We start from the raw sequence: 15,256 nt of genomic DNA on the forward strand, positions 1-15,256 counted from the left end.
AGAGGACAGCACAAACAGGCTCTAACCAGAGTAGAAAAAGAAATGGGAGGCCGCGTTGCACAACTGAGCAAGAAGATAAATACATTACAGTCTCTAGTTTGAGAAACAGACGCCTCACAGGTCCCCAACTGGCATCTTCATTAAATAGTACCCGCAGTAGGCTGTTTGTGTTTCTCTTTTTGTGGCCATTTTGAGCGTTTAATTGACCCCACAAATGTGATGCTTCAGAAACTCAATCTGCTCAAAGGAAGGTCAGTTTTGTAGCTTCTATAACAAGCTAAACTGTTTTCAGATGTGTGAACATGATTGCACAAGGGTTTCCTAATCATCAATTAGCCTTCTGAGCCAATGAGCAAACACATTGTACCATTAGAACACTGGAGTGATAGTTGCTGAAAATGGGCCTCTATACAACTATGTAGATATTGCAACAAAAACCAGAGCAGCTAAAATAGTCATTTACCACATTAGCAATGTATAGAGTGTATTTCTTTAAAGTTAAAACTAGTTTAAACTTGTCTTCATTGAAAAGTACAGTGCTTTTCCTTAAAAAATAAGGACATTTCAATGTGACCCCAAACTTTTGAACGGTAGTGTATGCATGTTTAGTGTTAGGGATTGCTGTATTCAACGTCATAATGCAAGCACATTACTTATTTTACCACATCCTGATCCAGGAGGAACAACTCCTGTACCTAGAGTCAACAACTTCATGCAATCAGCCTGTTTTCCTTAGAAAATTTTGAACCAACCCAACTGGATGATTCCACTGAATCATCTCTATAAATAGCGTTTTGTGAATTAGCTATATATAAATAAAGCTAGTTATCTAGGCATAACTTGAACATACACCAAAGTTTCTAATTCAATTTTCCCCAAATTGAAAAAGCAGTAGAATTTTCTAAGGCACTGTATGCTTTTTCTTTTAATGACGGCTCACCTCCTCAAACCACAGCATAGGCATCACCACCTCTGAAATCTTGCCTGTTTCTCTATAAAGCAAAGAATACAAAACTTCAAACATCACTGCAAAGAAAGCAGGTTTATAAAGGTATAATTCAGTCACATGTCCTTCATTTAAACTGTTGACAGGATATCAAAATAAAGAACGGCTGACAAAATTGATCCCCAAGCCTTACGTGATTCCTGATACTCTCTTCATGTAGAGGTTGAGCTGCAGACGGATGGACACGTTCAGGGGGACGCCTGTGAGCTAGAACAAAAAAAAAAAAAAACAGATCTCAAAAAGGGGAATAAAATGCATGTGCAATTATAATTATCTGTAAATGCACAAAACAATTGAACAATGTCCATGGAAATATTAAACAATTAAACAAAGGGAGGAAATCCTTATTGCCAAACCAGGATGGGGTTAAAGTAAACATCTTAACAGCACGTCACTTTAAAGCGTTTTGGTTTGTGTGAACGACCCATAAAGGGGGAAAAGACGTCAGCAATGACCTTAAAGAAACAACCAAAGCTGTCCGTCAAACTGAGAAATCTGTTACAAAACCTATCAGGAGGTTCTTGAGGACAGAGAAACAAAATCGGGTTTATAGGCAGTTTTCGAAATCACACAAGGTATTTGACTTCGATTCTGCTTTGTTTTTTATATTAAAAGTATAGATTTTAAAAAGTATTTTTGTAATTGTAAAGACAATGTGGGTTTGCTGGATGGGGACACACCTACACTCCCCCTTCCTCCCACAGCCCAAGAACAAGCATGTTAGGTAAACTGATTTCTCTAAATTACCCTGAGGTATGTTTGCGTGTGAACCCAATGAACCCTCGAGATAAGCGCCCCCCCCCCCCCCCCAGAACCCGCTACACTGATAGCGGTCTCAGATTAAGCCAATAGTAATAAAAGACATATATAACCTCAATAGTTAAAAAAAATGTTTTCAAGTGACAATTTAATTCATTCTATGGAAAATATAAAGATTTAAACAGATAAAAAAAACCTGCCTCACTCATTGAAAATGTCTCTGAAAAGCAAGACATCATGTCCCTAAAGAAAACCAAGAACAAGTTGGAATCATTTAGTCTTTAAAAAAACAATAAACAAACAAATAATCGTTTTCTAAGACCTTTAAACTCCAAAGAACAATTACCTTCCCAGCAGGTACTATTAGGTATCAAATAATAAATTAATCTAAACTTAACTGATCTTTTGGATCCATTGATTATAACTTAAGTGTTGTTTTCTAATTATTATTAGTATTAGTATTAAAGGTGTTTTAGGAGATCTTGGAAAAACGGTTCCATCAAGCTATATTTTTGAACATAAACAACCAAACCTCTCCCTTCAGACCACCCTTCGAAACCAGGCCTTCAAAACACACTGCAGCGCTGATGCAGCGATGCAGAGCGTTATGATTGCTCCTCTGAAACAGTTTATTAACACCTAAATTAACTTAAAATGTAGAAATATGCGAAAAACATGTTCCCTTTTATTATCCTGGTGCCTTCAGTTGGATTACATACATGAAAACCGCCTTCCAGCTGCCGCGGCAAACTGCGGGGAGGCGACCGGGCCAGAGGCTGCTGTTGAATGGGAATCCTAGTGACAGCGCTCCACCGGTGTACGGGGGTCTGAGAGGCTCCCACAGAAATAATATTTTAAGGCAGGATGGTAATCTGGATGAACTCAATGCACTGACCATGTTTTCAGGTGGACTCTCTCACTTCAAAATAGATTCAAACTACTTTTTACCCACTGATCAGAGCAAATATATACGGAAGAGGATTAGGGCCACTGAAAAAAAAAATGTTAACTGATTTTTAAATTTTATTTTAGTGTAACATAGGAAAAAAGTCAGAATTCTGACTTTATTCTCAGAATTCTGCCTTTTTTTCAGAATTCTGACTTTTTTCTCAGAATTCTGGCTTTATTCTCAGAATTCTGACTTTAATCTCAGAATTCTGACTTTAATCTCAGAATTCTGACTTTAATCTCAGAATTCTGACTTTAATCTCAGAATTCTGACTTTAATCTCAGAATTCTGACTTTAATCTCAGAATTCTGACAGCTTACAAACATGTTAGCATCAAGCCATAGCCATGTCTGTTTTAGAGACTAGCTCTCTTGTTTTAATGACCTTCTGCTCCTCCATTAATGAGGGGACCCCTCGGGCACGTAAAAAGTTGCCTTATTCCATCATTTTCCACCAATGTGTCACTGGCCCTCTCAAACAACTCACATCTTTGTCAGTGAAGCTGAGTGCTTCCTTCATGGTGCCCATCTACATTAAGATCCAAAATTTTGAGATTAAACTCAGAATTCTGAGATTAAACTCAGAATTCTGAGATTAAACTCAGAATTTTGAGAAAAAACTCAGGAATTTTCCCATATTAAACTGAAATAAAATTTAAAAATCAGTTAACTTTTTGTTTTTTTTCAGTGGCCTTAATCCTCTTCTGTAAATATAGCTGCCATTGTTACAGGCAAAGAAAGGATAGGGTAGCTCCACGAAATGCGCATCAGACCCACTTTATAAACAGGGTTTATACAGGAATGAGTAACTCTAATTTAATGCTTTTTAATGCTCTTAGAAATAATTTTAATGCCTTCAACAAGTACATATATATATATATATATATATATATATATATATATATAGACATATATATAAAAATATACACATACATACATAGAAATATATACACATACATACACACAGACATGCATATATTTATATATATATATATATATATATATATATATATATATATATATATATATTAGTGTTATTAGTGCTGTATATGAAATATATATAGATATATATTTTTTTAAAGGCCACCAATAATCATATTTAATTAATTTTAATGCCAGTGGCCTTAATTTAAAAAGTTCTAACTTCATGACTTTTAATGATTTTTAATAACCCCCAGAAACCGTGTTAAAATAAATACTCAGCTGGCTGGTGTTACTTTATTTCTTAACTCCAGGGCAGATCAGAAAAGCAAGGTTTGAATAAACAATGAACCCATCTGCCAAAGGGTTTATCTTTGTGCTCAAGCTGCCCTCTTATCCAAGCTGGATTTTTCTTTCTTATCGTTTTATTGGAAACGGACAGTTCTTTACGACCTCCCAGGTCATAAAGAGCTGCAATTAGAAGCAAATAGCCCAATTCCCAATTACCTTATCAGATTCTTTGTCATTGCCAAAAGATACGCCGCACGAGGTTTAGGTAGAGTTACATCACAGCAATAGCTCTGAGCAGTCTTATCGATCCTTACATCTGGAGCCAAGTGGGACAGAAACTACTTACGACTTGAAGGGTGGATCAAACAGAAGTAAAACGGTGTAATCAAAAATAATCTGTTGACTTTACCATGAAAACAAACATACAGAGTAAATTAAGCCTCGGGTCTTTTCCAAGCCGCAAAATGTTTTGTCCATCAAAAGGTTTAAATGGTTATAAAAATATTAGAATCACTTAAACGTTTACTTCAAATCATAAGAACAGCTGTATGGAAAACAGAAAGAGAGAAACTTGAATTTTAAGCCTAATGTTCTGAGAAATGTTTTCCTTTCAGCAGCAAAAGTAGGTGACCATGACACCAATAACTCCTGATAAACAATCAGTTTATCTCTTACCTCAAGGACTTCAAAGCTTCTATGGTCAATCAGCATTTTTGAGCTCAAAACAGTGAAATGGTACGTTTAGGAATAACAACACAACAGCAGCTTAATCCACACAAACAAAACCATGTTGGATCTACGTGATTCAGTGCAGGGACGGAATTAGGAAATGTGGGGCCCTAGGCAAAAACAGGCATGGGGTCCTCTGAATTGCAGAAATTTTATTTGAATAGACATACATTATTTGTTCTAGGTTTTGTCCCTCTCTTCTTGTCCCTTTTCTTGTTGTTTTCCTCTCTATGTATTGTACTCAGCTGACTTTTCATGCTGTCTCAAAAGGAATAAAAGATTTTCTCCAAGCACTAAGCTCACTTAGCCGATTGTTTCTTCCTGTGTTTCCAAAAAGGTGACGGCCAAAGTAAATAACCCAGTCCTTCTTTTCTCTGTAGACAAGCCATGATCTGCTTATCTGTTCTCCATTTTTCATTCGGATGAAATAATAGCTGCATGAATCATGACAGCAGACAAGATAGAGGAGAGCAGGAGGCGGGGTTACCAATCTACTCGCTCTGGAGAGCAGAGTTCGCTGCTTTTAAATGTTGTCACCAGAGTGTCCAGTAGCAGAAAAAAGTTGCCAGATTTGGCGCTTTTTTGAAATAAATGTTCTACAGGGGTCTGAAAATTCACTAAATATAGCTACATAAGCGCTAAGTTGGCAACACTGCTCTTCCCAGCGTTTGTTTTCAAATGGTTTGTTACAACATAATTAAGGTCCACAAATAAGGAATAGTTGTATTAAACATACATGTAAACAGATTTTTGCCTTGCCAACAGCCTTTAGTGTTGAGCTAATTCAAATTGAATTGGTCAACTTACTTCAGCAAAACTCAAACCTTTCCCTCCAAACTACTTATTCAATTTATCTATTAGTGAAGTTTTTAGGCAACCTCACAGAATTTGATTCCTGCTAACTGTGGATTACTGAGGCTCTCTACTTCCTGTGTGAGCTGCCCATTTGGTGCAGAGATACAAGGTTGGCTCCTGTGTTGTTTGAAATGTATTTTCTAGGGAAATCTCATGTTTCCATGACCTACTTATTTCTACATACGGTAGTAAAATAATAAGATTAGTGGGCAGTAGATTGGTGCGGTAAAGCTCACAGTAAAGCTGTTTATGGAGTGGATTTTGTTCCATTATTAGAACAAAATCAGAAGGAAAAAAATTTCCATGAATACTACAAAAAACAACAAAGCAGTCTAGAAATAAAAAAAACTTTTACTGTTTTATCTGAGTTTTTTATGTTTTTTCCCAGAATTACAATTTTGTTATCTATTTTTACAGATGAAAACATTTTCAATTATATTTCTAAACACTTTTAGAGAGATTTTATATTTCCAAATTTTATATTTTCATTTTCTCTTTTAAGATTTTATATTCTCTCTTTTTTATTTCCGTTTTTTTAGATTAGGTTTTACAAATTGCATTTGACAGATTACATTGCCCTTGACCAAAAAAAAAAAAAAAAAAAAAAAAAAAAAACAGCAGACCAATAGATATGACCTTCTCCCCGACGGAAAACCCGCACAAGAGGAATAGATTATTTCAGGAGTAAAAAATGCTCTGATCGCTTTCATTTTTTATCAGCTCTTCATCATGAAGTCACATCCGTCTTTCAGCAGACAAAACAAAACAGAGATGTTGGGTTTAAGTCTAAAGAACTTTATGATGTCAGGCCTCATTTTTAATTTAAGGACACCTGCCCACTTGCATCACATTAAATTGAGTAATTTAGGTTTAATTAAGGTAAATTGAACATAATACAGTTTTATATCAAGTAGTATATACACCATATTTATACATGGCCAAGTCCTTTAAGAAATTATAATGTTGAATAAACAATATACATTTAAATAGATCCAAAGGATTCAAGTTATTTTTGTCTATAGTTCTCTTAAAGAAATGTGTTAAAGTCAAGATGCTAGTTTCTTTTTTTAGTGTACTCCACCACCTGCTATTTATATTTATATACTGTTTTATTTTTTAGCATGAGTGGACATGCAGTAAGGATGTGCAAACAAATGGGAACTGACCACAATATGTGATGAAATAAATACAAAAAATCCCCACAAAACACATCAATGCCATCTGGTGGATAAGTTAAGAAAAGTCTGTTTTTCCTAAAAATGTTCTATATATGATCTGGAAACGTTGCATTGGTTTTCATTATCAATGCAAAGGAGAAGCACAGCCATCTGTGATGATTTCCAAGAACTAGGAATTCAGGCACATCTGCTAAGTTTTGACTCAAATCCCTCAAAGGTTTTTCCTATATCCTGCTTGAAGACATTAAATTGAGCAGAACCATAAAAAACAAAACAAAACAATCCTTCCTCCTTTTGCAGCTTTAACCGTTTCAGTACAACGTTTATGATGAATCCCCTTAAAGTGTGGGTGTGAGAGGGAACTCACTGGGTGAATGTCAATGAAAAGGCCATGCTCCTCTTCGGTAGGGCTGAGACCCAACACGTAGTCCAGCAGCGCAGGATCGGCATTGAAGAAGTGAGGATGAGAGATGAAGACGGGGGAATCTAGAAGTGACAAACAACGGTGCAGTTACTTCATAAAAACCACAAAGACCTGAATACTGTAAACCAAAAGTAAAATACAGCAGGAAGTGTGACAACAAATAAGGATCTCCGTTTCCAGTCAGTGTCGATGAACTAGTGCAAGGGGCTGCAACCTGCGGCTCCAGAGCCACATGTGGCTCTTTGGACCCTCTACAATGGCTGTTAATAGTGGCTAAAAGCAACAAATATCTGTCTTAGAAGCTCTAGTGTTTTTTATAAAGAATATCTGAATTTAATTTTCACAACAGAGTGGCATGTAAAGAAAAAAAGAAAAGGAAAAAATGTAGAAATTATGTTTTACGATTATTTTAACTTTAAAACCCACCAGGTGGCCGGCAAACCTTTTTAAAGTCGTAGGGAATCAACTGACCCACGAGTGAACAAAGTGAATGTCTTCGGTCGTTTATCAAGGGGGTAGGATTGTCGTGGCGGAAGGTTCGCAACTTCCACAACATCTTCATCTCAACTATCCTCCTCTAAAAAAAATGGATGACGGAGGAGACTCATCAAAGACCTCCAACACAAAACTCTCCTCCTCTTGCATGTTTCCGCTAACCTGATTCCGCCAGCTGGATTTGCTCCGCATATCCATCTAGAAACCTTCCGTTGAAGTATTTTTGGTAAGGGGCGAAAATACTGGTTAGCTGATTGGCCTCTGTTGGTGACAGACGGGCCAAATAAACCAATCAGATCAACGAAGCATATGACGTACTAACAGAGCGACGACGGAAACACAACCACAAGCCAGGCTACTCTTGCCGAAACCGGTCGGGAGAAGAGCAAAAACATCTTTTCCTCTGAGAAAAGCCTCCAGAGCAGTGTTTTGCTCTTCTTTCAGTGAAGAAATACTCTGTAATTCCGATAAAACTTGCTGGATAGCCACGCTAACGCTAGTTTCATCGGCTGAAGCCGCCATGTTCTTTAGACTGAACTGTCGCGCTTCTCGTTGCGTCACACCTCAACCTGCCTCAAAGCCAACGCTGATTGGACGTTCGTTTGGTGAACGGCTCCAAATTTTCTTTAACGGAGAGTCTCCAGACTGATCTGTGAGTGAAACCTTGAAAGCTCGCGAGATCAGGATGGTCTCACGAGGTTATGTTTCCGCTGTCCATAGCGTTCCTTGACAGTGTCGTTTCTAAGTCACCAATTTAGAATGGAATTTCCCATTGGGAACCTACTACTGTAGCACTAAGTTGCTAACTGGTTAGCAAGATGCTTCCCACAAACCGGCCACAACCAAACTTGCTTGTGAACCTTCCGCCATAACAATCCCGCCCCCTTGATAATCGACCAATAACATTCACTTTATTCACTCATATAAAGTCGTGCACCACGCGGGAGAATTCGGAAATGCAACGATTGGAACAGCAGCTTCTCTATAACTTTAATCTACTCTGCTAACTGCTAGCATATTTTCTATCATGTATGTTGGAAACATTTTGGGTAAAGCCCTCCATGTTTCCATCAACACATCTTTGCTTTCCAAACACACCAGAGAAGTTGCGCTGCTGCGTCATGCAGCACGGCTAAATGGCCGCCATTTAGACGATAAAGAGTTTATCCAGGGTTTATTGTTACGAAAAGAATTACATAAAGTTCATTCTGCTTCCTTGTTGGCATGAAACGGAGTAAATAATTGACCGGAATCTGGATCCTTTTTTTGTCTCTACATGAATTTGTCTAAAACATTCATTTGTCATCAGACTATCCTTTCCTGTAATTAAAAGAAATCAAAAAGTGAATCAAATCAAAACATCTGGAAATTGAAAATGTAAAGACAACATGAATAAATTAGCTTTCTAATGCAATGGTATGTTCTTACTGTGGCGGCAGCTGCTGACATTTAGCAAGCCAGACTGCCTGCAGGGGCAGAAGCCTTCATTTGGAGGGTAATCTGTCCCGTTAGCAAACATGGTGTTAGGTGCAACAAATCGATATAGAGGGATGCCTTGCATCTCCCCAGACCGCTGATAAACAAGCTCCAAAGATCTAAAAAAAAAACAATAAATTATAATACAGGAAATTATACAGGAAGTCAGCAGAAGATTTGAGGCAGATGTGGAGAAAGTATTTGTACCTGCAGGCGTCCGGGCTGTAGAAATTTAAAGTGCTCTCTTTAGTCATGAAAGGTGGCCACAGCTGCCCGGCCGTCCCGTTGATCATGTTACACTGAGGCGTCTTCCAGTATTTCAGCTGATGGGACGGAGGGAATCCACGTAGGTAGGACAAGAACATAATTAGTTAAACAAAAAAATACAATTTAAGGTTACTTCTTTTTAATAGCTTACCTCAGTTAAGCCATTCCAGGAATCAACTTTGTGTACCTTTGTGATGTCATCTTTCCCAGTGTGGATTGTGAATAATCCAGTGTTTGAGTTATTAAACTAAAAAAAAACAGGAAATGAAAACAAAATAAGAAAAAGGAAACACATGGAGCTAACTAAAAAAACACAAGCACATTTTTTTTAAAGCAATGACATTCTCCTTCGTTTTAAGTCGGTTTACTGCACCTTATTGCCCCTCCCCCACCCGCTGCTAAGAACGGTCAGCCACTAGGCCAAGAAAATGCTCCACAACTTTGTTCATGTCTATGCATGAATTGGATCTGTTTGCGAAGAGTTGACATTTGCTCTGAATCAGCAACACAAAATAAAATTGAATGGAACCAAATTCTATAATTTATAAAAGTAGAATGGGAGGCAGATCTTTTAGTTATCAGGCTCCTCTCCTGTGGAACCAACTACCAGTTTTAGTCCGTGAGGCAGACACCCTGTCTACTTTTAAGGCTAGGCTTAAAACTTTGCTATTTTATAAAGCTCATAGTTAGAGTGGCTCAGGTTATCCTGAGCTATCTCTATAGTTATGCTGCTATAGGCTTAGACTGCTGGAGGACATAGGGGCCCCCTTTTTCATCATTCTATCTCTAATGTCCCACTCTGCAGAATTTGTTACCATAGTTCAATCCCTAAAGTTGTGCTCTCACTGCTTCTTCCCATCATAGTAGAAGCTTCATCTGGTCTCATCCTGTTTGGCTGTGAAACCATCCTGGAGAGAAATATCAGCTGTGCTGCTGCCATCAACACCTTTGGTTATAGATGTTGGAGATTGCTGTTTTTCAGTGTGGTCCTTTTTCTCTGACTGTGACTAACTGGATATGTTCTCTTTCTTTCTCTGACATGGGAGCTGTTCAGAGCTCATCTTCCTGGCTGTGTGTTTCCTGGACGGGGGCCGCCTTTTACAGTTGCCTTTTGTATCTCTGCTCTTGTCTCCTTGAACCCCAGTCGGCCTCAACAGATGGCCGCTCACACTGAACTTGGTTCTGCTGGAGGTTTCTTCTTGTTAAAAGGGACGTTTTCCTCTCCACTGTCGCTACAAGCATGCTTCGTGTGAGGGATTGCTGAAGAGTCAATGAATTAATGCAATTGGCTGGTTTTCTTTAGATAAAAAACTTTGAACCAGTCTGACTCGATGATCTGATTAAATTTTAAAGTGCCTTGAGATGACGTGTTGTAAATTGGCGCTATATAAATAAACTTAATTGAATTCCAAGAAAAGAAAAACTCAACCATTTGGAAAAATTCCCAACTGTAAAACATAAATGAAATGAATACTAAACATATTGCACCACTTTGACCAAACCAACACTGTATTGGTCTGTAGTTGCCAAGCTATGAGTGGTCGGTCTGTCTGTCAAGCAGCTCACGTAAAGTACCGGTAACTGCAGATAAAAGCTCGAGGATAGCAACACTAATTACCCAGCAAATATTAACCTGCTAGGCCCACACAGTTATACTCTTATCACATATTTGCTTTGCTTTTAAATGTTAAGTGGGATACGCTGCTTTAGGTAAATAACACCCAGCATTAATGCTGTATATACAGTGGGGCAAAAAAGTATTTAGTCAGCCACCAATAGTGCAAGTTTTCTCACTTAAAAAGATGAGAGAGGCCGGTCATTTTTTAATCATAGATATACCTCAACTATGAGAGACAAAATGAGAAAAAAAAATCCAGAAAATCACATTGTCTGATTTTTAAAGAATTTATTTGCAAAATATGGTGGAAAATAAGTATTTGGTCAATAACAAAAGTTCATCTCAATACTTTGCTATATACCCTTTGTTGGCAATGACAGAGATCAAACGTTTTTTGTAAGTCTTCACAAGGTTTTCACACACTGTTGCTGGTATTTTGCATTCCTCCATGCAGATCTCCTCTAGAGCAGTGATGTTCTGGGGCTGTCGCTGGGCAACACAGACTTTCAACTCCCTCCAAAGATTTTCTATGGGGTTCAGATCTGGAGACTGGCTAGGACACTCCAGGACCTTGAAATGCTTCTTACGAAGCCACTCCTTCGTTACCCGGGCGGTGTGTTTAGGATCATTGTCATGCTGAAAGACCCAGCCACGTTCCATCTTCAATGCCCTTGCTGATGGAAGGAGGTTTTCACTCAAAATTTGACGATACATGGCCCCATTCATTCTTTCCTTCACACGGATCAGTCATCCTGGTCCCTTAGCAGAAAAACAGCCCCAAAGCATGATGTTTCCACCCCCATGCTTCACTGTAGGTATGGTGTTCTTTGGATGCAACTCAGCATTCTCTCTCCTCCAAACACGATGAGTAGAGTTTTTACCAAAAAGTTCTATTTTGGTTTCATCTGACCATATGATATTCTCCCAGTCATCGTCTGGATCATCCAAATGCTCTCTAGCGAACTTGAGACGGGCCTTGACATGTACTGGCTTAAGCAGGGGGACACGTCTGGCACTGCAGGATTTGAGTCCCTGGCGGCGTAGTGTGTTACTGATGGTAGCCTTTGTTACTTTGGTCCCAGCTCTCTGCAGGTCATTCACTAGCCCCCCCCGTGTGGTTCTGGGATTTTTACTCACCGTTCTTGTGATCATTTTGACCCCACGGGGTGAGATCTTGCGTGGAGCCCCAGATCGAGGAAGATTATCAGTGGTCTTGTATGTTTTCCATTTTCTAATAATTGATCCCACAGTTGATTTCTTCACACCAAGCTGTTTACCTATTGCAGATTCAGACTTCCCAGCCTGGTGCAGGTCTATAATTTTGTTTCGGGTGTCCTTTGACAGCTCTCTAGTTTTGGCCATGGTGGAGTTTAGAGTGTGACTGTTTGAGGTTGTGGACAGGTGTCTTTTATACTGATAACGGGTTCAAACAGGTGCCATTAATGAAGGTAACGAGTGGAGGACAGAGGAGCCTCTTACAGAAGAAGTTACAGGTCTGTGAGAGCCAGGAATCTTGCTTGTTTGTAACTGACCAAATACTTATTTTCCACCATATTTTGCAAATAAATTCTTTAAAAAGCAGACAATGTGATTTTCTGGATTTTTTTTTCTCATTTTGTCTCTCATAGTTGAGGTATATCTATGATGAAAATTACCGGCCTCTCTCATCTTTTTGAGTGGGAGAACTTGCACTATTGGTGGCTGACTAAATACTTTTTTGCCCCACTGTAACTGATGCTGTAAAGTGTGACAGCAGCCTTAGTCTTTACGGATCAAAATGGTTAAAAGAAAGATACAACCTTATGAAGTAGACATCTTTCCTTGAAAATTATTCCAAAATTTTACAGCTGGGTACTTCAAATATTTGTTTAAGTGAAGTTTAAAAATATTGTTGCAGATAAAAAATTTCTTAGCCGAATTGGGAAATATTGCTGCTGATTGCACCACCTGTCGCTCATCTGCTCATCAGGAGATCCCTATTTAAGGAGGCAGAGGACTTCTCTCCAGTGCCAGAGTGTTTGCCAGTGACGGTTAGCAAGCCTGAGCCAACCAGCCTGTCTGAACCTCTGACTCCCTGATCCCTGAACCTGATCTGTTTTCTCCTCTCTGCTTCCTAGATTGAATGTGCCAGTAACCTGAAACCCTGAAGAGTTTCTCTGCCGGTGATCTGCCTGCCCGCTCTCAGAAGATACTGAAGGGAAACTCAAATCTGTGATCTGCCTGCACTCAAATCTAGCTCTGCCTCCGCCAAGCTCTAAGCCTACCGACTGCCTCTGGACCCTCAAGGTTCCCCCCCTCAGCTGCTCAGTTCAACTCCAAAACAGGTACTGCCCAGCACGCTCTCATCCTGCTAAATACCTGGACCTCCACTAACCCCTCTGTCCCCCTCTGCAGTGAACCCACTCGTGACCAGTCCCGGATCTGATTTATCTGTGTGCTTTTCAGAACCCACTCGTGACCAAACGAGTTCCCCTCTGGACCAGTTCATTTATTGTGTTCAAACTTCTCAATAAACCTTTGAACTTTTCTACTGCCTCTGAGTGTTCTGCATGTGGGTTAGACACGTTAAACCAAACATGACATATGCATATCTATACACGGAGGAAGCTGTGCGTATTCGCAATAACCTTGTGTCTGGAAGATGAAGCTGATGGGTGATTTTTGAGAGGTGACAAAATAATGCAACAAGCTTCCAGGGTCCTTCCAAAGTAAAGCACGAAAGGACACCATCACTTGCGAGTCCTGAGAGTTCACTGAGGCGGACGGCCACAAACGGCTATTTAAAGCTACAGTGTGTAATTTTTAGCGACATCTAACGTCCAGACTGCAGACCGCAGCAACATGAACATCTCCCCCCCACCGCTTCTCCCCCCAACAGTACGGCGAGCGTTACGGGACAAAATGTCTTCCACGACGTCCGCATCACCTACCTTCTCAAGTGATGAGGTTTGTTTACATAGATAATTTTACAGATAGTATTCTCAGGCATAATACTGCCATCTATTGTTCAATACCGTCTCAGTTCATCTCTCTCAACTTGCCGTAGTTACTTTCGAGCGTAATGGGCGATCTCGCAATCGCTAGTTTGTTGGCTCTGCTCTGCCGTAGCGCAAAGATGTCTGCCTCCATGGCTGCGAGACCCGCTCCTATGTAATTATAAATAACGAATTCTAAGGCAACGCAAATATTAAGGTTAAGAGGCTGAGCTCATAGATGATGATAAATAACATAGTTATGTATAATATATTACATTTCTGACTGTATATCCCTGTAATTATTACACACTGTAGCTTTAAAAAAATGCCAAGTTGGGGTTAAAAGAGGTGATGTGTTGTAAAATAAAAAAAGGCTGCATATTGTACATTCACAGCTGTCATGCAGTTTTTTTTCTAGAAAGCTCCCTGACAAAGAGAGGGTTAAAGCCAAACGCCAATGCGTTCAGGTTTGAGGTTGTGTGTGTACCACAGGTCATAAGGTGCCAAGCTCCGCCCCTTTCCTCCCACCCACCAATAGGCATGGGTCAGTTACCTGAATCAAGGCTTTATAAAGTCAGTTATAAATTATTCGTTCCTACTCTTCATTTTTGGGCCCAATGTCCGTTATAAGAAAAAATGTATAATTCTTGTTTCTCTTCGAGGATTACAATGAAATTAGATATATAAGCTTAGGTTTCAAAATGTTTTTCCATCCTTCCATCTGTGAATGGTCATTTATTATTACAAATTATTATTAACAATGAAGTTAATTTTTTCATAAAAATTTAAATTAATACATTTTTTATTTTGCATTTTTTTTAAACACAGGAAAAGTTTTTTTAATTAAAAAATCTATCAAAACTCTTTAAATGAATGGACATATAAACGCAAACTGAAACCATCCGTTCAAATGTAGACCAACTGATTTTGGCCGTTTTAATTGCTTTATTACCTGCTTTTATCATGGTTTATTTCTTTTTTTCAACTTGCTTTTATTTTCCTTCTATTTTACTGAAATTGGGGAACTGAAAAAGGTGATTACATGGATTTTGTTTATTGCTTAAAGTGTCTTTTCCTTTAATGCATTCACCAAAATATTAGAGGGGAAAAAGTGTTAAACTACTAAAACTAGTTAGGGGCAGATCTTATATGGTCACACTATCGCAGTTTCCTAAAAAAAATTCTATACCCAGAGATTTCTGAAAGGCTACCAATATTTCTAAATCCTGCATTTTTATAGCATAGGATGAAATCTCAAAAGAGTAGAATATGGCAAACTAGCTGTACTTAGTTGAGCTATTCGGTTATCTGCTT

The 15,256-nt window shown here is 38.8% G+C and overlaps 1 protein-coding gene across 3 annotated transcripts in view; it reads right to left on the reverse strand.

The window, feature by feature from the left end:
* The window catches only part of scarb1 (scavenger receptor class B, member 1), a 43,794-nt gene that overhangs the window by 12,178 nt on the left and 16,360 nt on the right, over positions 1-15,256 (reverse strand). For all 3 annotated transcript variants that reach the window (XM_038304222.1, XM_038304220.1, XM_038304221.1), the window contains exons 5-10: positions 9,501-9,596; positions 9,290-9,405; positions 9,035-9,201; positions 7,055-7,173; positions 1,140-1,213; positions 941-992 (exon numbers count right to left, since the gene is read on the reverse strand). In XM_038304222.1, the coding sequence (XP_038160150.1) occupies positions 941-992; positions 1,140-1,213; positions 7,055-7,173; positions 9,035-9,201; positions 9,290-9,405; positions 9,501-9,596 (624 nt within the window). The remainder of the gene's footprint in view (positions 1-940; positions 993-1,139; positions 1,214-7,054; positions 7,174-9,034; positions 9,202-9,289; positions 9,406-9,500; positions 9,597-15,256) is intronic.

This window comes from Cyprinodon tularosa, unplaced genomic scaffold, assembly GCF_016077235.1.
Source record: "Cyprinodon tularosa strain WSP-4 unplaced genomic scaffold, ASM1607723v1 ctg529, whole genome shotgun sequence".
Classification (NCBI taxonomy): domain Eukaryota; kingdom Metazoa; phylum Chordata; class Actinopteri; order Cyprinodontiformes; family Cyprinodontidae; genus Cyprinodon; species Cyprinodon tularosa.